General features: G+C 54.9%; 9 protein-coding genes across 9 annotated transcripts; 5 read left to right on the top strand and 4 right to left on the bottom strand.

Moving 5' to 3' along the window:
- Nucleotides 1-1,035: 1,035 nt before the first annotated feature.
- GCG54_00005280 (Efflux pump roqT) lies at nucleotides 1,036-3,058 on the top strand (the record flags this gene model as incomplete). The annotated part of the gene is made up of 5 exons (XM_045405307.1): nucleotides 1,036-1,312; nucleotides 1,388-1,558; nucleotides 1,623-1,877; nucleotides 1,940-2,207; nucleotides 2,314-3,058. 5 exons carry the CDS (start codon nucleotides 1,036-1,038, stop codon nucleotides 3,056-3,058), a joined length of 1,716 nt encoding a protein of 571 aa, XP_045268898.1.
- A 1,846-nt stretch (nucleotides 3,059-4,904) lies between these two features.
- GCG54_00005279 (putative tartrate dehydrogenase/decarboxylase TtuC') lies at nucleotides 4,905-6,129 on the bottom strand (the record flags this gene model as incomplete). The annotated part of the gene is made up of 3 exons (XM_045405306.1): nucleotides 4,905-5,258; nucleotides 5,318-5,808; nucleotides 5,868-6,129. The coding sequence occupies 3 exons, from the start codon at nucleotides 6,127-6,129 to the stop codon at nucleotides 4,905-4,907; spliced, it is 1,107 nt and encodes a 368-aa protein (XP_045268897.1).
- A 672-nt stretch (nucleotides 6,130-6,801) lies between these two features.
- Nucleotides 6,802-7,743, top strand: GCG54_00005278 (putative kinase mug58; the record flags this gene model as incomplete). Its single annotated transcript, XM_045405305.1, has 1 exon — nucleotides 6,802-7,743. One exon carries the CDS (start codon nucleotides 6,802-6,804, stop codon nucleotides 7,741-7,743), a length of 942 nt encoding a protein of 313 aa, XP_045268896.1.
- A 924-nt stretch (nucleotides 7,744-8,667) lies between these two features.
- On the top strand, nucleotides 8,668-10,335 carry GCG54_00005277 (putative transporter; the record flags this gene model as incomplete). The annotated part of the gene is made up of 5 exons (XM_045405304.1): nucleotides 8,668-8,857; nucleotides 8,914-8,936; nucleotides 8,987-9,090; nucleotides 9,144-9,994; nucleotides 10,049-10,335. 5 exons carry the CDS (start codon nucleotides 8,668-8,670, stop codon nucleotides 10,333-10,335), a joined length of 1,455 nt encoding a protein of 484 aa, XP_045268895.1.
- A 447-nt stretch (nucleotides 10,336-10,782) lies between these two features.
- On the bottom strand, nucleotides 10,783-13,103 carry GCG54_00005276 (uncharacterized protein; the record flags this gene model as incomplete). The annotated part of the gene is made up of 2 exons (XM_045405303.1): nucleotides 10,783-11,509; nucleotides 11,575-13,103. 2 exons carry the CDS (start codon nucleotides 13,101-13,103, stop codon nucleotides 10,783-10,785), a joined length of 2,256 nt encoding a protein of 751 aa, XP_045268894.1.
- A 634-nt stretch (nucleotides 13,104-13,737) lies between these two features.
- GCG54_00005275 (uncharacterized protein) lies at nucleotides 13,738-14,636 on the top strand (the record flags this gene model as incomplete). Its single annotated transcript, XM_045405302.1, has 3 exons — nucleotides 13,738-13,830; nucleotides 13,974-14,056; nucleotides 14,126-14,636. The coding sequence occupies 3 exons, from the start codon at nucleotides 13,738-13,740 to the stop codon at nucleotides 14,634-14,636; spliced, it is 687 nt and encodes a 228-aa protein (XP_045268893.1).
- A 346-nt stretch (nucleotides 14,637-14,982) lies between these two features.
- GCG54_00005274 (Fumarylacetoacetase) lies at nucleotides 14,983-16,458 on the top strand (the record flags this gene model as incomplete). The annotated part of the gene is made up of 2 exons (XM_045405301.1): nucleotides 14,983-16,054; nucleotides 16,115-16,458. The coding sequence occupies 2 exons, from the start codon at nucleotides 14,983-14,985 to the stop codon at nucleotides 16,456-16,458; spliced, it is 1,416 nt and encodes a 471-aa protein (XP_045268892.1).
- A 170-nt stretch (nucleotides 16,459-16,628) lies between these two features.
- On the bottom strand, nucleotides 16,629-17,297 carry GCG54_00005273 (Maleylacetoacetate isomerase; the record flags this gene model as incomplete). Its single annotated transcript, XM_045405300.1, has 1 exon — nucleotides 16,629-17,297. One exon carries the CDS (start codon nucleotides 17,295-17,297, stop codon nucleotides 16,629-16,631), a length of 669 nt encoding a protein of 222 aa, XP_045268891.1.
- Nucleotides 17,298-18,375: 1,078 nt separating this feature from the next.
- On the bottom strand, nucleotides 18,376-20,333 carry GCG54_00005272 (Secondary metabolism regulator LAE1; the record flags this gene model as incomplete). The annotated part of the gene is given in 9 exon segments (XM_045405299.1): nucleotides 18,376-18,613; nucleotides 18,673-19,332; nucleotides 19,388-19,428; nucleotides 19,481-19,553; nucleotides 19,608-19,649; nucleotides 19,737-19,832; nucleotides 19,860-19,957; nucleotides 20,034-20,136; nucleotides 20,149-20,333. The coding sequence occupies 9 exon segments, from the start codon at nucleotides 20,331-20,333 to the stop codon at nucleotides 18,376-18,378; spliced, it is 1,536 nt and encodes a 511-aa protein (XP_045268890.1).
- Between the last annotated feature and the right edge of the window lie 1,595 nt (nucleotides 20,334-21,928).

Here is a 21,928-nt window from a genome sequence, read left to right as displayed (position 1 = left end):
CATCATTAGACCATTGAAGAGCTGTTTCACTGGATACAGTGTTTGCATGAGGCCGTAATACGTCCCCCGGAACACTTGGGCATACTGTAACCGCCATGAGTTTAAACGGAATCCATCTAACGGTGCGCCCCGGCTTTCGACTCATCTCTGAACCAACTCATCGGTAAGTAAAAGACAAATCCCTGGTTAACGGGGCAAGAACACCTCATCTTTGTCGTCACCAAAAGTCAATTCAGAATAATATGAAGTGGTTGAAGTTTATGACATAGGGTTTAGGAGGCAACGGGCGGGAAAGGGTCCCATTTCTGACCTCGCATTTTGACTTTGTCGGGAGTTGTGTCCAAACTTAAAATGATGGGCCCGGTTTAGGTTAGCCAAGAAGACAAGGAAACCAGGGAGTCGACATTTTGCAGTGAACATGGTATCTTAGGTTAGGTGCTAGAACAGAGTTCTTCCCGCCCCTCTGCCGGCATGGGCAGAAAGCTCAAGGAGAGTACGAGGTGCTCGGTTTCTTCAAAAGGGTATTCATATGATTTCGGCACATTATCGAAGCATGTATCAATCGTTCACTGTTAATTCATGATAAAATTGCAGCATGAACACCTTCGTCGTGCTAAGGTATCTAGGGCTTATTAAGATAGAGGCACACCGGGTTTTATCGCCTGCCTACTCTGTATTTGCAGTGATTTGAAAGTTTGGTTGGCTCCACTGCGTTCCCACGTGGGTTTGGTCCGCTTCAGGTTTGCTCATCAAATGCATTCTTTTGAACCCGAAGAGACCGACGAACCGGTCCGGAATGCTGGCTTTTGACTTTGCTACCAGTGTAAATATCCTTCAAAAGACGTTTTCTCTAGATTACCTTAATGCGATAGAAGTTTTCGACTTGCTTATGCAATAATACTCTGTATCCATCTTCTCCGAATGAATACAGATATGTGCATCCATAATCTCCCCGACCAGTGTCATTATAAATTATACGTCTGAAATTTGCCGAATCAGTAGCACTGCCTCAATACTGCGCGACGCAAGACCAAGATGACCTTTGGGCCTCCACCAAAACGACTCCAGGAGGAGTTGCCAGAGATCGATGCAGTGGAATGGGCAACGCAAGATGTCGAGAAACGGTTTTCAGTTGGTTTCAACCCAGGCCACATCAGGGCCAGCATTTGTTCTGTTTCGAGTAAAAACGACGGCCTGAACCAAGCTCCGGCACTTCCAGCAGCAGTGAAGCCTCCACGGCGCATGGTGGCAGCAACAGTAACGGGGCTACTTATTGCCGTGCTACTTATGGCACTTGATGTCAACATTCTCGGTATGTATAACCATACGGACGAATGTGGTTTTGCAACATATGTAGTGAACACAAATAACCCGTGATTGGTGGTAGCCACGAGTGTTCCCAAGATTACAACGGAATTCAAAAGCCTTCGTGATGCGGCTTGGTACGCCGCGGCTTTCTCGCTAGCTCGGCTTGCAACTCAGCCCACTTATGGGCAGTTGTATACTCTCTTCTCTATGAAATACACATTTTGCTGTAGTCTGGCTATTGTAATCATGGGTAAGTTGATCATGCAGCGTTTTCGGTCGTTTTGTTCCTCGTTCAATTACTAATGTTGTACCAGGTTCCACCATTTGCGCTGTCTCGCCAAATTCAATGACCTTGATTATTGGCCGAGGTGTTCAAGGCCTAGGGTCCAGTGGCGTGGCGTCAGGTGCTCTAAATATTGGCGGCTACACCGTTTCGAAAGCGAAGATGCCTTTGATGATCTCCCTCATGGGCTCTATGATGATGACAGCGGCCCTCGCAGGTCCAGTACTCGGAGGTGCTTTCACGGAAAGCGTTCTAACTTGGCGATTCGGCTTTTGGCTCAACTTGCGTAGGTGTTCAGTGGATTTCTGTCTAATTGTTGCTTAGAGGCTGACCGCAATCTAATGAAAGCACTGTCTGCTATTAGCATGGTCTTGGTTTGGATGACTTTTCCAGAGCCTCACAGACCTTCTACCAAACTTTCACTCAGAGACAAACTTATGAGGCTGGATCCTACAGGTAGCATTCTAATATTGAGCTCCATGATCTGCCTAGTTTTGGGCCTTCAGTGGGGTGGCAATCTCTTGCCGTGGACCAACAGGAACGTCCTTGGATGCTTGATCGGGTTTGGAATATTGTTTTCTCTATTTTTATTACTGCAAATCAAACAGAAAGACAAGTGAGTTAGACGGCTGTCATCCTCCTTTGTGGACCTTGAACCCAACCATTTATCGCGTCTATTCAAGAGACTCATGCCTACGCACGCTGATTTCAAATCCACACAGAGCTCTTGTGCCCCTTCGTATCGTCACGCAGCGAACCGTTGGACTTGGCTGTATCGCGACGACGTGTACGTATCTGGCTGTCACTGTCTTGGCGTACTACATGCCCTTCTACCTCCAGGCTGCCAAAGGCCTGTCTCCAAGCAAAGCTGGACTATACATGCTCGCACTGGGGGGACCGGAGACGCTGGCGACCATCGCTTCAGGAGCCTTGATTACGTACACGAAGCACTACGTTCCAATGCTGGTGCTAGGTGGAGCGGTGTTCTCTCTTGGCAGTGGACTCTTGTCAAGCCTCACCACCGGCAGTACCGCTGGACAAATCATAGGTTATGAAGTCTTGACCAGTATTGGCCTGGGTTTCGGCGGTCAGGTTCCACTCACTGCCTTACGGAATGCTCTCTGCGAGGCCGACATACCAATTGCGAATGGCTTGAATGGTTTCTCGCAAAGCTTGGGCGTTGTGTTAGGAGCACCCATCGCCCAATCGGTCTTCATGAACACACTGACCAGTCATCTGGGATCACGGCTTCAGCCCGGAAATGTTACGAAAATCACCGATCTTGGGGCGTCAAATATCAACCCTTCACATGTTGACCCGCAGCTGCTACCGTTCGTTTCGCAGGCTTATCGGGACGCCTCGACTACGTCCCTGTACGTTGCTGTGGCATCTGCTGCAATGGCTGGTGTAGCCGGGCTTTTAATGGAGTGGAAGAGACTCAAGACTAAGGAAGAAGGAGATGATTAATTAGGCTTGGAATACACTGCGGATACCAGAATATGAATGGCCTGTTAAACCCCCAACCTGTGAGAATCAGAGTAATGAGCTCACTTGGTTCTATTCTGAGAAAGTTATCGTTAGAAATCAGACAAGACTGCAGCAATAATAACCACAAGACGATGTCAAGATCGAAGGATTGGACTCTCCAAACTCTATAGCAAACTCTGTAGACAATAACGGAATACCATTTCATCATTCCAGCTCTGCTTCAATTCAATTATGATGCCAGCTCTACAGGAGGTTGGCCTTCCACCTCTGAAGGTTTTGTCTGTGAAGATAACTCTACCGCCGGCGGCGATATTGGCTGAAGTTCTCGTGATTCCGAGCCATGACCAGGAAGCTCCTGCTTAGTGTCATGTCCCAGCCCCTTGTGGTATGCAACTCCTTCAACAGCAGTAACCTGACTGTGAGCGAGACGCCTTTCCTTCCTCTTTCGCAAGCAGACAAATATCGTGATTCCTATCAGAATGAGGACGACGACGACGATTCCGACTGCGATGCCAGCAATGGCTCCTGTCGCCAATCCTCCCTCCCCATTATCTTTGTCATTGAATGGACTGTCTCCGTACAGTGGAAACGGGGGATGCTTGATCTTGATTGGGCCAGAGCGGGGAAGATCGGTGAGAAAGACGTTTCGCCAGGCCGTGGCCACCTTCACCTCTGTGGTTTCACTTGTGGTATATACGTTGACCCAGACATCGGTTGGTGTAGTGATGTAACTCACACAATCCCGATAAGGAACGTCATCTCCGCCGACCGTCAAGCATGCCCACCCACCAGGGGGGCAGCACCATGTTTGAGAGACAAACTGGGCACTCTCTAAGTTAATGTTGGTATTGCAAGCTGACGTCCAGCCGCTTATGCAAGCAGTGCCTGGATATGCCAAGTTGGGTAGATCACCTGATCAGGCAGGAAAGTTAGCAGATTGCTAATAGGTGTAAACTTGAGTCGGTCTACTGACTGAAAGTGCCGCCCCAAGGTCTCCAAATTCTATCGTAGCTTGCCGGGAAGCACTCCGTTGGTAGACTGGTAGTCGTCTCACCGACGTTCATATCCCCATAGCAGATTTCGCTTGAAGTTATGTTTTCTGGCCTGCTCGTACATCTGATCGACCGAGGCACTACCGAGCAGGAAGCTGGAGGCGTGAATGTTGCTGTTTGAGGGGACAAAGTGTACACCAAGGTGCGCTCAAATCTTTCCTGGGGAACCGTGAGTGTTGTCACAAACGGCTCGTATTTTGTGGACTTGGGCATGGCTTGTTCTGGAATTTTCTGAGTCAATCTGTGTGAGTATTTGAGAGCTTAAGTATCCCCGCGTGTGCGTATATCTGGCCTGGGGAGAGAAGGAAAAACGCATTTGCGAGCATTGGGAATTGGAATGTGGCCAGGATCTGGTTTTATATGAGCTCATGTCAGACGAGTAGCGACCGAGGGCTTTGAAGCTTACGGTGTCACGACACTTCCAGCTCTGACAATTGGCTGATCCACCATCCATATTCGTCGCCGAGCCTCATTTCGGGCACTAATATTATCTAGCTGCATACCTTGTACTCTAGTAAGACAAGCTTTTAGTCGAATACGGGAAGACCGTCGGCGTTTCGCCTCGTAAGACGGACAAGCACCAAGCAAAGGACATGGCAAGTAATATTGGGCAACAAACAATCATGCTTGTGACTTTTACTGTGTTTGTCATTCATGTATCTATACACCAACGCTCAATCTATCCATCCTCCGCGGTATCCCTCAGACATGTCGAGATGCTCCTCATGCACAGTCGTAATTCTATATTCATACCCAAACCCACTTCTTTACCTTCAAGCCTTCTTGACGAGCTTCTCCTTAATCTCCGCCACAACAGCGGCAGTGACCTCCTTTGTCGTCGCCTTGCCGCCAAGGTCGGCAGTCACAATGCCCTTGCCGGTGACGCTCTCGACGACCTCCATCAGCTTGTCGGCGGCGTCCTTCTCGCCGAGCCAGGCAAGCATCTCGGCGGCGGTCCAGAAGGTGGCGACGGGGTTGGCGACGCCCTTGCCGGTGATGTCGAAGGCGGAGCCGTGGATGGGCTCGAACATGGAGGGGTTCTTGCGCGTGGGGTCCAGGTTGGAGGTGGGGGCGATGCCGATGGAGCCGGCGAGGGCGGCGGCCAGGTCGGAGAGGATGTCGGCGTGCTTTGTGGTTTGTTAGCTTTAATGGTTTAGAAACAAGGATAGAGGTAGGTGAGACTTACCAGGTTGGTGGCGACGATGGTGTCCAAGCTCTTGGGGTTGAGAACCATCCTCGTGGTCATGGCATCAACCAGCATCTTGTCGAGGGTAACGTCGGGGAAGTCCCTGGCAACGTCATAGACGACCTCGTCCCAAAGGACCATACCATTGCGCTGGGCATTGCTCTTAGTGACGAAGGTGAGCAGCTTGCGGGGACGGCTCTGGGCAGTCTCGAAGGCGAAACGGACGATGCGCTCGACGCCGTGGCGGGTGAAGATGGCCGTCTCGGTGGCAGTCTCCCAGGGGAGGCCGCGGTGGGAGCGGCCGCCCTGGCCGGCGTACTCACCCTCACTGTTCTCGCGGATGATGACCCAGTCCAGGTCGCCCTCGGCGCAGTTGCGGAGGGGGGACTGGGTACCGCGGAGGACGCGCGTGGGGCGGACGTTGGCGTACTGCTGGAAGGGCTGGCAGATGGCCAGGCGGAGACCCCAGAGGGAGATGTGGTCGGGGACGTCTGCCGATCGGTTAGTCCGGGGGATGATCGCGGAGGCTGGGGAACATGGGGCTACTTACCGGGGGCACCGACGGCGCCGAAGAGGATGGCGTCGTGCTTCTTGAGCTGGTCGAGGCCGCCGTCGGGGATGTACTTGCCCGTCTTCTTGTAGGTCTCGGAGCTCCAGTCGTAGTCGGTGAAGTCGAGGTCGAAGGTGCCCAGGGTCTCGGAGAGGGCCTTGAGGACCTCAACGCCGGCGTCGATGACCTCCGGGCCGATGCCATCAGCCCCCATGGAGGCGATGCTGTAGGACTTCTTGGCGGGGAGCGTGCTGGGCGACATTGTGGCGGTTTTGTGAGGGGTTAAGGTGAGAAGACCGGACACTCAGTTGTTTGGTCTGTGTTGAGGGATGTGAGGGGATTTGTCTTGCAGCTCAACTTGAGTTTTCAGACTGCTGGGGGAAGGGATCAAGGTAGATGAGGCTGTATTGGAGAATGCAATGGGAGTTGGAGACACGTCGTGATGGTGTCTTCTTTTGTAATCGGTTGAGCTTCGCCGACAACGGCTAGATCTTCAGCGTGAACGCGAAACATCTTCGGGATTGATGCCGCCAGCATCGGGAGATTGTGGAGTTGGCAGATGTGAATGGTGGAGGCGGCGATCTGGGGTCCGGGGAGCGGTGTTGCGAATGTCCGCGGTCTTTTCTTACCCCGCGGACCAAGACCACCCCGCACTCACTCGTGTGATCCTTCGAGACGGCATTGAGTTATTTCTCTTCACGACTCAACTCACTAAACACCGACGGCCGCAGCGAGTACTTTCATGCCGCTATTCTGGATCTCGATTAGTTTCAGCGGCAGTCGAATTTTGCACCCTTTCTCCAAAAGATAATAACAGCCGCATTCCGCTCTCCCGCGTGGAACGTCTGTCGGGCCTCTTGCGCGGAACCTCTCTTGTCTCATCTCCCCCCTCCATCCATTCATTTCAAGCCTGGGAGGGTAAGGTCATCAAGCCATGATCGACGCATCCGCCGTTGATGCCGTGCTGCAGCACATCCTGCCGGCCGTGAAGGCTCACAAGGCGGGCTCCTCAACCCCGTTCATTCTTGGCTTGTCGGGGCTCCAAGGAAGTGGCAAGTCGACATGGGCAGCGGCTCTGACGCAGACCCTCAACGCCAAGCACGGCGTCAACACGCGGACGCTCTCACTGGACGACCTCTACCACGACCACGACCAGCTCGTCGCCCTGCGCGAGTCCAACCCGGGCAACGGGCTCCTGCGCACCCGCGGACAGCCGGGTACGCACGACGAGGCGCTCGCGCGGCGCTTCTTCGACGATGTCTGCCAGAATGCTGGCGGAAGCTCTGAGGGCATCAAGTGGCCTGCGTTCGACAAGAGCCTCTTCAGCGGCGAGGGCGGCCGCGTGCCTGTGGCGGAGTGGGACATCGTGCCGCGGAGCGCGCCGCTGAAGGTCCTCATCTTCGAGGGCTGGTGTCTTGGCTTCCAGCCTCTGTCGGCTGAGCAGGTCGAGGAGAAGTGGAACAAGGCCAAGGCAGCCTCCTCAAACAGCACTTCCTCCGACGGGGAAGCGCAGCTGTCGACGACGACGTTGGCGGGCCACAGCCTGGAGCACCTGCTGCTCATCAACAAGAACCTGGAAAGGTACTGCGAGGCCTTCATGGGTCCCTGGCGCTTCGATGCGTTCCTCCACCTTAGCACAGACCAGTTGGTGAATGTGTACCACTGGCGGCTGGACCAGGAGAGGGCGCTGCGGGAGAAGAAAGGTGCGGGAATGACGGACGCGCAGGTCATCCGTTTTGTGCAGGGCTACATGCCCGCTTATGAATTGTACCTAGACAGACTGACACAGGAGTCGTTTTTCACGGAAGAGAAAAAGGCTCATGTTCGTGTTATTCTAGACTCCAATAGAACAGTTCTGCGCGTTGAGAAAGCGTAGACTATGAACTTACGAAGCCATTATTTCCCCCCACAATCTGAATTACGTGCCCTACATTCTCAGTGAAATCTAGACTACCAACATGTTACATAGTCCCGGCGACCCAGCAGCTTTCAAAGATCAGTTGACAGCTGCTGGACCAACTCACAGACCTCAACTGACCCGACAGCATGTTTTACCCCGGATTTCTCCCCCCATAATCCACCGTTTGATACGTCCAGGCCACGTTCTGACGACCTAGGATCAACAAAACCCCACGCCCGAGTCTGAACTAGCAGACATTTTAGCTATCCGGGGTAAGTCAGGCCCACGCCTCTGGATCCGGGCAAGCCTCCACACACCCATCCAACCGGGTTCACAACACAACGGACCCGTCAACCAACCTCAGCCAGACCAATCTCGACGAACATATGCCCCTAGCGTAGCACTACCCCTCATGGAGAATGCACGAACAGACCTGTAAACCAGGCCCGTCCCCCGCATTCCCCGCAAAGTTACCCCAAATGCCCCGGTGCTGTGTTTGTCCGCTGGAGCTAATCTGGGTCCGGGGAGGCCAGGGTAATGGTCTCATTGTTGGGACGCGAAGAGACCCCAGAAAACACTTGGTCAGAGTGCGATAGCGGGCCAAAGAGCGTTCGACTCTCCCAAAAACATGGCATGATCGAATACAACCCCGTGGAGTTACCCCGGACTGAGGACAGTGAGATCCCTGGTAAAAGTTTGGCCGATCGAGACATACTTAAGAGGGAGCTGCAACTGGCTTCCTGTTCAGTCTGATCTCCTCTTTCCTGAACTCACGGACCAAAGCAGTCTCTTGTTTTCCCCCCTTGCTGCTGCTTGATTCGCCAGCCAACCAACCTTCCCCCTTTCTTTGATCGTCTAAACTTTCGCCCGAACTCCAACATCTCAACTCGCATCACCACGATGGCGTCTGAGAAGCACCACCAGGACCTCGAGTCCAAGCCTCATGACAACTTCGTCGAGGTTTCGGGCGAGGACGAGAAGGGCGGTGTGCTCCAGGCCGGGGGTGATTACTCTGGAGCTGTCAAGAAGACCAGCGCCGAGGAGATCGCCCTTGTGAGAAAGCTTGATTGGAGAATCATGCCAACTCTCTGTGAGAGAAACTGTTGCATCAGGCTGGAAGACTAAGACTAACGTGATTCAATCCAGGGGCCATGTACTTCCTTAACTACGTAGGTAAACCGCGGAACAAAAGTCTACATTCAACTGACATTACATCCAGCTCGACCGAAATGCCATCGCTCAAGCTCGTCTCGACGGTCTCGAAGAAGACTTGGGTCTCGAGGGCTCACAATACAACACATGTATCTCAATCCTCTTCGTTGGGTATGCTCTTCCACCAAATTCTCACAAAACAAGAACTAACTAAGTCTTCCCAGCTACCTGCTAATGCAGATCCCCTCCAACATGCTCATGTCCTCCCAACACATCCGCCCCTCCATCTACATGGGCTGCTGCATGATGGCCTGGGCCGTCGTCTCCGCTTGCACCGCCCTCGCAAAGAACTACGCCGGCCTCGTCGCCGTGCGCTTCTTCCTCGGCGTCACCGAGGCCCCGTTCTACCCGGGCGCCATCTACATGCTCTCCATCTTCTACACCCGCAAGGAGATCGCCACGCGCCTGTCTGTGCTGTACACGGGCAACATCTTCGCGACCTCCTTCTCCGGGCTCATCGCCGCCGCCGTGTTCAACACCGTCGACGGCAACCACGGGCTCAGCGGCTGGCAGTGGCTATTCATCATCGAGGGCTGCCTCACCTTCGGCGTCGCGCTCGTCGGCATGTTCACGCTGGCGGACAGCCCGCTCACGACGCGCTGGCTGAAGCCCGAGGAGCGCCAGCTCGCGCACGAGAGGATGCTCAGGGACACTGTTGGTCTTGAGGAGAGCAAGGGTGCAATGGCGGGGCTGAAGCAGGCTGTCCGCGACCCGAGGCTGTGGCTGCTGGCTTTTATCCAGAACATGCATCTGTCGGCTTGCGGGTTCAACAACTTCTTCCCCACGGTCATTGGGTCTTTGGGTTTCAACTCGACCATCACGCTGGTGCTGACGTGCCCGCCCTACCTCGTCTCCGGCTTCTTCGGCTACATGGTTGGCCTGTCCTCCGGCAAGTATAACGAGCGAACGTGGCATATCACGGGTTGCATGGGCCTAGCCATCGTCGGCTTCGTCATCTCCTGCGCGACGCTCAACACAGCCGCGCGCTACGTTTCCTGCTTCCTCTTCGCTTCTGGTATGTTCTATGTTCTCTCTTTCCCAAAACCAATGACATACTAACGGTTGTCAGGCGCCTATGCTGTCAACGCTCCCATCCTAGGCTGGGTCTCCGCTACCCTCGGCTCCACCCCTGAGAAGAAGTCCGTCAGCATCGGCATCGTCAACGTCATCGCCAACGCGTCCTACGTGTACACGGCATACCTGTACCCCAAGAGCGACGGGCCGCGCTATCTGACGGCCATGGCCAGCAACGCTGCCTTCGCGTTCGCTTGCATCGCGGGAACGTGGGCGTTGCGGTTCTGGCTGATGCAGACGAACAAGAAGCTGGGCGCCAGCACGACCAAGTACGCCTACTGATTGGATCAAAAAGAAACACGATGGAGAAAGATTAAGCTACTGGGGCGAAATGGAGCTGAAACAGTGGTTCCATGAGACGGTCGGCATGCCGGCATGAGGGATGCTGATGTACATATTGATGGGTCTGGAGGGCCTAGACTTGACGAATCATTTAATGAAGCTGGCGATCTGATACATGAACACGAGCCATGTTTTTATTTGTTATGAGCTTTAAGAAGCGTTCTTCTAGATTACTAACTTTTACCCTGCTTTTTACTCTTCATACATATTTACTTGCTGACTATCTGAGAATTGCCGTGAAGCGTCTTAATTCAGATCTCGAATCTATATCATAACCAGGGTTCTGGCAAGCTTTTTGCGCAAATGCATGTGCATTCCTCAAATAATTGCTCAATGTTGTCCCCCCTTTAACGGAACGCCGAATATCAATCCTGACCAACCTTCACCTCATCGCAAATACGACCACGTAGGATCCACCGACGGATCAAACTGCGCCGCCGCCAAAAACGGATAATCAATCGCCCCAAACGAATTCGCAAATAGCTGGTCATACCACACCATCGACTCCTGCCCCTCCCCCGGCGCCCCTGTCTCTGCATTATTCACAGCCGGGAACGACGTTGCCGCGAGCGCTAGCGAGAACGGCTGGCTGTCAAAGTTGGGCGAGTCCTGCGGCGCGGTAGCTTGAAACGACTGCGCGCCCGGACTCGCGGACCACGCCGCGAGAGGCGGACCGGAGGCCGGGGATGCTTGCGTAGGCCATCTACCGCTTGCGTCCTCCAGCCCGTCGCTCTGCGTCTGCGTCCAGGACATGGTGTCCGCGGCAGCGGGGATGGTGTCGTCGGGGCGGCCGGATGATGCCGCCACCGACGGGGAAAAGCGCGTTCGTAGGTTCGAGGTGCCCGGTTGGCCGGAGACGGATTGGGAGCGCGGGTGCCGTGAACGGCTTGGGCTGCTCCCCGGACGGTTTGCGTGCGTGGGTTCGCTGGATCTCGGCTGGTGGTTTGGGGGGTGGTGTTGTTGGCCGCTTGTCTGTCTGCGCAGCGGGTTATGGGGCGCAGAGAGCTCACGGACGGCTGCTGTGAGCTCGTCGATGGCGGAGAGGCAGTATTCTGGCCAGGAGGTGTCGCGGGAGGCGATGTGGCGGAGGATGTCTTTTCCTGATTCGACGTGTCTGCAACGCTTGTCTTAGTATACCCAGGTTTCCTTCCATGAATCATCACGGGCATGTTCACTCACTTCAACGCGCTTGACAGCGGCAGTTGTCTCTCAAATGCCGCGTAGATGAGAATGAACGCGCTGATCCAGACGGCCCATGTAAACGAAGGCTGCAACATCGGCTCAGAGAGACACGCGCTCGTCGGATCATCCGACATCTTGTGCTGCGTCAGATACCGCTTCAGCGCGATGAAAATCGACTTTGCCGCAAAGATGCAATTCTGCAAGCCGGCAGAGTACGCCGGGCTCGACGGGTCTGAAGTCATCATCGGCCTGTTGAGCGAGATCATAGATTCGTATTTCAGAAGCAGCAGGAACACGCGGTGGCTCGACGATATCGGGGGCTGCGGCGTGTTCTCGTCAGGGGCCTCGCCGGGGTGCGGCTCGTCTTCGACCGCGTCGTGAATCTCGTTGGACCACTTTGCGAGTTCCGCTTGGACGTAGCTGGCGCGGTCTGCGGTGTCGTCGCGGGTGTGTATGGACTTGTTCCGCAGCTCGAGGATGAGCCCGCGTATCCTGGCGTGCTTGACGAGGTAGGTGAGGAGTTGTAGGCGGTTGTCTTCGCCGTCGAGCGGTGTCCCATGTCTTTCCTCCCCCGGGTAGCACACGTCGACATCGTCGTCTCGGATGTCCAGAGGCAGCCCCAGTGCTTGGCAGAGGAATCTCTCGTTGCAGTAGATGCACCAAAAGACCCTTCGGCGCATGTGGGCTTCCTCCTTGGTGAAGAAGGGGTATCGTGAGGGACAGCGGTGGAGGCCGAGGTGGAAAGCCATGCGGACAATCAGCCCACCTAATCGAGAAGCCGAGTTAAGACGTAGCATTGACACAAGAAAGAGCTGTATGGCGAGTGCTGCTTGGGTAGCTTGTATTGAGGCTGGCTGGTAGAGGGCAAACTGCGACGCCGACATGGCCTCCTCGACTGTCCGAAAGATCAGTGAACTTGGCACAGGGCGAGCAAAGGGGGCTCTTTGCCGGCTGTCAGCCAGCGAGATGGACAATATCGACTTGACAATCGACCTCTCGAGGTGGCCTAGAGCAGTGACGCCATTCGCGCTCACCTCTTCAAAGAGGCCCAGCACATCAGGCGCGCTGAGGAAGGGCAGCGTCGGATGCCATGCTTCAAAGTAGCTCTTGGACCACTCGACGAGCTGCTCAAACGAAGGGTTAGCATCATCACCCTCACTCTCGGGCGCCAGCTCGTGCGGCCGCCACAGGCTCAGGTCGTCGCCATCACGAGAAGAACTCTCGCGCTGCAGCTGGTCGTCCTCGCCAGGGACGAGGTCGTTGATGTTGTTGGCCTGGGCGGACGAGGAGGTGCGGAGGGCGGACTTGCGGGCGAGGCGGACGTAGACGCCCCGGATGAAGTGAATGCCGCTGCCGCTGCCGACGAAGCGGGCGGTGTCATGCTTGCCCGTGTCGCGCATCAACCCATACTCGCGGGTGGGACGATCGGTCGAGCCCGAGTGCTTGCGCTTGCGTGAGTGGTTGAAGTGCGCCGGGCTTAGGGTTCCAGACTCGGAGGTGGCATTGGGCGACTCGACAGCGTCCATTCGGGGAGATGGAAGGTCAGTCGACGCCGACGGGCGATCCTGAGGGGAGGGGGTATGGGCAGGTTAGGTGAGAAAGGGGGTAGAGGTAGTAGAGAAGCAAGGAGTAGGGACCAGAAACAAGCCGTCTTCAGTGGACGGCGCGAGGGACGGTGGGGACCCGGAGCATGATGCGATGCGTGGAGGGAGGCAATCAGTAAGAGAGAGATGGTGAAGGCGAGTGTCCCGGGGCGTCTCGAGCGGTGTCAAAGAAAGAAGAGAATGCTGTCTGGTCTGTCCGGTATGCAAGAGGGAAGTGAGAAAAAATTGGGATGCCAAGCCCGGGGTTAGTTGGATCGATGCACAACGAGATATTCTTCTTCCTGGGGGTTGGTGGTGATTGTGAGTGAGAAAGGAGGCGAGAGCGAGACGCGCTACATCATCGGGGCGCGACGTCGGACGAAAGTGGAGACGGCGCCACGGCAGTCTCCGGGAAGTGGGGCATCTGCGGACTTTTCTTTGTCCGCACGGGCGATGGACTTTTGTTCTTGAACTCGATCTTTTTACGCCGTAGATCCTCGATCGACCAGGGAGAGAGAGATACTGTACATACGACCAGGCACCTGACACTCATTCAGTATACCCATTGCACAGAGTTATGTCGCGGAACAGCAGCGAGAGAGAGGCCGGCAGCAGCAGCACTTTCCAGAGCCCGATTGCCTGCGAGAGTTGTCGCCAGAGGAAGCGAAGAGTGAGTATGTTCCTCGTGGCACTTATACTTGACAACCAGGGCTCAACTGGGCAGTCCTATCTATTTGTTTGCCAATTGACTAACACCGTCTCTAGTGTGACCGGAAGCTGTGAGTAGCGAGGGCCCCTGTCTGTCTGGCCAAGACCCTGACGCATCCCCGCAGGCCCTTTTGCCTCCAATGCAGCCACGAGCCCGGCAGATGTCAGTATCCCGAACAGAGCAAGAGGTGCGTAAAGACTTTTCCATGGTGTTGCAATTGCTTTCTCATCGTCGCAATATTCATCAAACGTTACAGAGGAATTCCCAATGGGTACCTGAACAAGCTCGAGACTCGCCTGGCCGAGACTGAGGCTGCTCTGTTCAGGGTGCTCTCCGGCACAACGGACAGTCAAACATACGATGCTGCATCGTCGCCGGCATTGCTGTCGCAGGCAGCGTGGACTCCCAGACAGAACAAGGTCGACCGTGTCAAAGAATGGGAGAGTCTCCCGTTGCAGACCCCGACCGACGTCCAGGCCTGGTTCCGGTCCAAGGCCACTGAGAGCAACGATGCAGCTACCGACTTGCCCGCAGCGAGTCCTCAGTCGCTGATGTCGTCCGTGTCTGACCAGCTCGCTCTTCCCCAGCCGTCGGTTGAGCGTACGCCAATGTCCAATCCACAACCTGTCGTCGACATACCCATTGAGCCTCAGTTCCTTGCGCCGATGACACCAGTCAACACAGGCCAAAGCGGGAATAGAAACGCGCCTGACAGTCACAGCAAAGCCAAGGAGTTGTCAAAGTCTCACCAGAATCTTTACTTCTGAGAGGCTCTGCGGGAATTTTCAATTGAGTCCAACATTCCAAGACGGGACAAGTATGCGCCGAGACGTTAGCTCCCGAAGATGCAACAACACTCAGCGCCATCCATGGATCCTAGAGGTGCACCTTGCTGCGGAAAAACGACATCAAAGGACCTTGCTCGCCTACCTGCGGCTTTGCCTTTTCCTCATGTTGCTACCCCGCCACGGCGCCGAGCTACCCCGCAGTATTCCCCCCATTCCGCGGCGGCCCGGCTTCCTTGCCTTTCCGCTCGGCTTGCGCCGGAATTGGAATTGCGGAATGCCGTACCTGAGCGCCGCAGCAACACTCCAAAACAAGAGATGACCTCACATGTACCCGGGGAGCTTCAAAGCTTCATTCACTCCGAGTCGTAGCTCAAAGGCCAATTCCTTCACATCACCAATTCAACCCAGCAGAGGAATTGAGGACGCAATCACACACACAATCGCCACAATGTCGAGCTCTTGGGTCACCGTCTCGCCAAAGAGCCACTTCTCCCTGGCCAACATTCCCTTCGGCATCATCTCCACAAAGTCAGACCCGACGCACCGCCCCGCGGTCGCAATCGGCGACTACGCCCTCGACCTGAAAGCCTTTGCAAAGGCCGGCGGCTTCCACGCCCTGCCCTCAATCCAAGAGCGCCTCGCCGTCTTCTCCTCGCCCACCCTCAACGACTTCGCCGCGCTCGGCAGGCCCGTCCACAAAGAAGTCCGCACATACCTCCAGTCCATCCTGGCCGAGAACACGCCGCACGCGGGGCTCCTCAAGGACAACGCCGAGCTGCGCAAGAGCGCGCTCATCCCCGCCGCCGAGGTGACGAACCACCTGCCCCTGGCCATCGGCGACTACACCGACTTCTACGCCGGCAAGAACCACGCCTACAACGTCGGCGTGCTCTTCCGCGGGCCCGCCAACGCGCTGCAGCCCAACTACGTGCACCTCCCCGTCGCGTACCACGGCCGCGCCTCCAGTGTCGTCGTCTCGGGCACGCCGATCCGCCGGCCGTGGGGCCAGATCCTCAAGAACCCGACCGCGGACCCGAAGGTGCCTGTGCTGGCGCCCTGCGAGCGGCTGGACCTCGAGCTCGAGATGGGCATGTTCCTGTGTCGCGAGAATAGGCTCGGCGAGCCGGTGCCCGTGGACGAGGCGGAGCAGCACATTTTCGGGTATGTGCTGATGAACGACTGGAGCGCGCGCGATATCCAGGCGTGGGAGTACGTGCCGCTCGGCCCGTTCACGAGCAAGAACATGGGGACGAGTATTAGCCCCTGGGTTGTGCTAGCGGACGCGCTTGAGGGGACGAAGACGGCGGGGATTGAGAATACGACGGAGCTGCAACCGTATCTGCGCGAGACGAAGAAGGATAATCTTCTTGGGATTGAGTTGGAGGTTGACCTGATCAGTGAGTATCCCTCAAATCACCAGTTCCCCCAAAAATGTGTGCTAACGTGCGATTTCGCAGCCGCCAACGGAAACAAGACAACAATCAGCCGCACCAACTCCAAGAACCTGCTGTGGTCGTGGCCGCAGATGATTGCGCACCACACCATCACCGGCTGCAACCTGCGCCCGGGCGACCTGCTCGGCTCCGGCACGATCTCGGGCACCGAGTCCGGCACGGAGGGCAGCATCCTGGAGCAGACCAAGGGTGGCAAGGAGGCCGTGCAGCTGAACGGCGGCGAGGAGCGCAAGTTCCTGCAGGACGGCGACACGCTGGTCATCCGCGGCTGGAGCGGGCAGGACGGTGCGCTGGTCGGGTTCGGCGAGGTTTCTGGCAAGATTGAGGCTGCGTTGCCTCTTTTCTAGGCATGAAAAGTAATTGAATAGAATTTTTTGAGATGAAATATCATGAAATTGAGAGTTGAAAGACACTTGAATTTGGAGATGAATTATACTGGGATCTCAGGCTTGACAAAGAAATTCAATTTTCGGTATTGCTATGTACTTCCTTTCACGAAAAGTAGATCGCGTGATGTCTATTTAATCCTCAACTCGTCAGGGGTATCAGGCTGGTTGAAATAATGCGCCTTCACCACCGCCGGATGCTCCTTCAACCCCTCCACCACCCTCCCAATCGTCGGGTACACACTCAAATCCACCCCAAACCTCTCCGCGTTCCACACCGCAGGGAGCAAACACACATCCGCCATGGTCATCTCATCTCCCACAGAACACCTGCCCGCCCACTGCTTGGCAACAGCCTCATACGCCGCCAGCCCATCCGCCATCAGCTCGCGATTCCACTGCTCCGCGTTCCCGCCCAGCGCCCTCACGCGCCGCATGATGCGCATGTTGGTCACCGGCTGGATGTCGCAGCAGACGATGTTCACCAAACTCCGCACAGCGGCGCGACGCTTCGCATCTTGCGGCAGCAGCGGCGTCGTGTCCGGGTGCGTCTCCTCGAGGTACTCGAGCGCCGCGACGGACTGTGTGACTTTGAAGTCCGCGTCGGCGCGGTTGACGAGCAGCGGCACGGTGCCGGAGGGGTTCAGCGCGCGGTGAGCGGCGGAGAGGTGCTCGTCCTTGAGGAGGTTGGTGGGGACGGTCTTGTAGGGGATGGCTTTGGCGTTGAGGGCGATGCGCAGGCGCGCGGAGCAGGAGGAGCGGAAGTAGGAGTAGAGCGTGTAGTCGTGCTGGTCAGCCATCTTGGAGGTCAAGGGGTGTGGGCAGTTGTTGATGATGTGATTCTGGTGACGGATGGTGCTACCCTGGTGCGGCACAGGAGGTGCCTGGCCTCGTCTTATGTGAGCTGCTCCTGGCTAAGACATGCTCAAACGACGGATGGCATGTTGCCTGGTGACGCCCGCAACTAGCCTTTCCATGCCGAATGGGGCGTCTTCGCGGCGGGAATGCATGTACTCGGGAGCGTTATGCGGGGAAGACGGATGTCAGCGGCTTGAGTCCTGTGGAGAATAGGAGATATGCCACAGTGCCAGAGCTGCTTCAATTGGCACTTGTGATTGGTCAGTAACTGCTGGCGGAAGCACAACTTTGACGGCGGAATTGTCGGAATAGCAAACCCAGGAGCGATCATCATTGAGTCAATCTTCTGCAACTCCTTGGCAGAACTCCGGCTACAAGCGTTTTATTGATTTTCTTCGAAGTACGTTTTGTTTTGTTTAGAATCGTTGGCCAAATTCTTGAAGCAAGAGCTGTCATCATGACCGCCTTTGCAGGAGGGCGAGCATACCTCAGTGTGTGAGGCTTTCGGATCGGTATCAGTCGCGATGCTGAATGATTCCTACTGAGAATCGAACCAACTAGCTAGAATAGCAACCGATGGATCTCTTCGATAATGCGAGACAAGACTGTCTCTTATCAATTCCCCATGTGGCCTCTTAAGCATCCAGTGTGTCCTTGTTGTTGCAAGTTTCCAATCGTATGTCCCATTTCAAGAACACAAAATGAAAGAGAGAAGAAAAACACGAAGCACCAAGCAGGCTGGTCAGACGAGCAAGACTTTTGTCTAGTCGGGACGGGAAATAGCGTGTTTCCATTAGGGCGCCCAGAGTTTGATTTGCGTGAATTACACGTTGAAAATGTGTCAACTTAGAGGTCAATGGGAATTCATGTTTAAACAACGCTCTACGACGGGTTGAACATTGATACAGGCACGACACAATGCAAACCAAAGCGAAGAGCATCGGAATCAGGCTAATAGCAAACTGGAATTTCAAATCTATTACAGGTCAAGCCCAATGGCTTTGGGCGCGCACTTGCTTCTTAGGGCGTACGGGACGTAGCCTCGGCCGACGTGTTTCCAGGGGACGTGGCTGCTGGTGCTGGAGATGCCGCAGACTCGCCCTGAGTCGGAGCCGGTGCCGGAGATGCCGCAGCCTCAGCTTGAGCCGAGGCCGGTGCTGGAGATGCCGCAGCTTCGGCTTGTGTCGGGACCGGTGCCGGGTCAGAAGCAGGGGGAGGGACCCACGGATTCTCCGGCTTCCGGCCGTACACCATGTGGCTGTGTTGTTTGGTGAGCTTCAATCGCAACCATGTTTTACGTCTCAAGATTGCACTTACTAATTGAAATACGGCAGCGACTTCGAGCCCCCCAGAGCTATACGCATCTCCGCAACGAGGACCATAATCTCCTCGTACGTCCATCCCAGGATCTCACCAATCGGCTGGAGCGCCCATCCATCAAGTGACTGGTCCATGAAGAGGCCAGCGTAGTGCCCAACCTGCTTCAGAAATGGGTCCTTGGCCCAGCCTCCAATGGGCACCTTCCACTTCTTATGCACAATATCAACAAAGCCAGCTTCCTTCATACACTTTACCATCATGATGTCCTCGTTCGGGCCTTTGTACTGAGCCTGGCGGAAGCTGCGGCCTATGATGTCACCCGCATCCCAAAAGAGACCTGCCCACTTCTTGAAAATATGGTTCGGGTCATTCTCGACTTCGGGGTTCTCAGAGCCAGCCAAGATGTCAAACTCCATGCTCTCGAACCAGCCGCCAGGCTTCAAGTGGGCGAATGCTTGGTCATAGAAGCGCTGCCAGTTGTCGATGCCGCCGTACAAATTGCGAGCGTGGATCGCATCGAAGTGGTCCCTCTTGAAGGTCCAATCAAGCTGGGCGTCGTCAATCTGGAAGATGCAGTTCGGCGGAACCCAGCTGGGCTGCACGGCTGAAATGTCCGTCCCAATGACCTCAATAGCCGGGAATTCGTCCGCAAGGTCACTGCGCGCGTTAGATAGGTCCTTGATGACGTGCAGAATTGGACTCATTGACTTACAGGGCCCAGAGACCCGATCCAGTGCCTACGTCGAGAACTTTCTATGAAAATAAGTCAACCGTCGGTTCGATCCGCACTTTCGAGTTCACTGACCAGGTCGCCTTTCTCCACCGGAACTGGAGCATAGAAGAGTCTGTCATCCATAAGCATCAAGGTGAAGTGATGCCTATCCAATCATTAGCCGCGCAAAGCAATCTGGGTCGTGACGAATTTAGCATACACCACGTCGAAGGTCTCCAGCTGCTTATCATCATTCGGCGCCCTAGCATGAATGGTCAGCACAGCGCACAACTTCTCAGACATCTTGCGGATGCTGAAGCAGTCTCGCAAGAGGTAGAAGTCCACTCACCAGTAGTCAATGGTGTTGGATGTCTGATAGGTTCTGCCCTTGATAGTGCGAAACTCGCGTACACTGGAGCTCAAAGAGGCCGTAGACTCTCGAAGGCTATGTGGATATCAATTAGTTCCAAACTCGCTTCCGATTTGGAGCTTCGAGTTGACTCGCCTGTTCCTCCCATCATCGTCGAGTGAGCCCGCTTCGGACTCAAGGTCAGCAATGACCTGAGGATCCTATGATTCGGCACCTCGCGTCAGCGAATCTGAGACTGCCAATCTGCAGCAAGCACAGTGATGGTGGCGCACTCACGGCCTGGATCTCGGGGACTTCTACGGGTTGCTGCGACATCTTGTACGATAGTCGGAACAATTGAATAGCTTCAAAGCTCAAGTCGCACGGGCGAATAGTCGCTCTTCAAAAAGACAACTGAGAAGTGAGAGGTTCAGAGAAAACAAAAGTTGCCACGAACGCCATTGAAGAAAGAGGGGTAGGGGAAGCGACAACCAGGCACACCTGTTGGTGTTGGTGGAGCTTGACGGCGGAGCGACATGGGCTGTTGGCCCGGTGTTCAACTGTTGCAGGGCCTTTCTGTAGCGTGATCATACCCATGTTGTTGTGCAAGAGGGCCAATCAACACTTCGCGGACACAGCATGCCTGCAGATCCGACTGCAGCCAAGGGCGATGCGTTTTCCTGATGCAGTTCCCGAGGCATCGCAGAAATGCGTGATAAGAGGGGCACTCCACGGGTGCAACCACGTGTATGTCGGCAAAGCCGTGATGGCCGGCAGTCCGAGAGTCCCGAAGCGTGAAACGTTCAGCCAAACACCAGAATTGTTGCCAAACAGCAATCGGTATGAAAAAGCAGTCTCCTGAGTATTTCATTCATGATTGTAAGAGCTGACAAGCATTTGAGCGAAAGAGGTGGGGAGCAACCCCGGTCGGCATACTCGTAGCAGAGCCTCTTGACGGGATTGAGAGGCGAAAGACATGAAGTGCACTATTTACAGCCGCTTCCCGAAGATATGAATCTACATGAACGTCTCCAATACCTTATACGGGATTCAATTGATCATGTTCCCCCCCCAGCAAAGCTTTTGTTGTGTTCCCACACCACCATCCTCGTTAACATCGTTTCTCCAATCAATCAGCTCAGCCTTGCTCGTGTCACTGCGAAAGACAAAGATTCTGCTCAAACCCTCTTGCTTGAGAACTCGATGCTCATAGTTTACGTGACCGCATGCTACGATGGGCATCGTTCTTAGACAACCTTTGTAAACAAAGATGGCTCGGTTCAATACTATGGTCTCTGCCGAGTGCAAGAACGACGGTGCCAATCAAAATGTAGCCCCAAAAACACAAACGTCGCTGTGTGTTTGATAATCGGTAGAGTATCGATCGTAATCAAACTCAACGAGCGGTACTGGGTAGGTGCCATGCCGTTTTCACCACTACCCAGTTACTGACGAACGCAGCAAAGAACAATTTTGGAGGTATCCAGGCACTAACATCTCGATCGTTCCTGGACGTTTACACTTAATTAATCTGATTTTACCAACGGATGTTCTGGCCCGGTCCATAGAGAAGCTACGGCCGGACGCCACGACGCCATCCCACACACCACGGATTGATAGACCACACGTTGGTGAAGGCGGTGCACATAGAGCACGCGTGGAGGTCGGACTTGCCGTGGCTTTTCTTTCTTACCTTTTCAAGCTTATTTTGAATATTCGCGTAGAATGGACGACTACTCCACCATACTCTTCGGTATATGCCATTGCATTTACGGCTTAATCCCATATTCATGGATCCCGAACTTCATTTCCTACTACGACTGCAGCAATACTCAAGGAGCAGAAGTGCTTCGAGGATCATAATTTCAGGCTGCAGCAATGGAGCTCATTGGCGCATTTCTTCCCTACTCTTCTTTGGGATCACCAATGGACTGGCCGACAAAAATGGGTTACAAATCCTTCTGGCTTGCATTAGAATTATCATTGATCTCGGATCCTTCCGATCAGTCCCTGGACAGGCTCGGGAATGCTTCTGAATCAACCTGTCTCACTCAATCATCGTGAATCTAGATGCGAACCTCCTAGATGCGAACCTCTCGAAATGAATCGACCCGATACCGTCGGTGAAAGGGGGACGGCCGGTCGTCAGGCCGGAAGGTGGACGCGATCGTCAAATCTGGTAGCGATTAGAA

Source organism: Colletotrichum gloeosporioides (assembly GCF_011800055.1).
Source record: "Colletotrichum gloeosporioides strain Lc1 chromosome Unknown consensus_15, whole genome shotgun sequence".
In the NCBI taxonomy this organism is placed as follows: Eukaryota; Fungi; Ascomycota; class Sordariomycetes; order Glomerellales; family Glomerellaceae; genus Colletotrichum; species Colletotrichum gloeosporioides.
The sequence above is the reverse complement of the archived record's forward strand: the minus strand, read 5'-3'. Positions and strand labels throughout refer to the sequence as shown.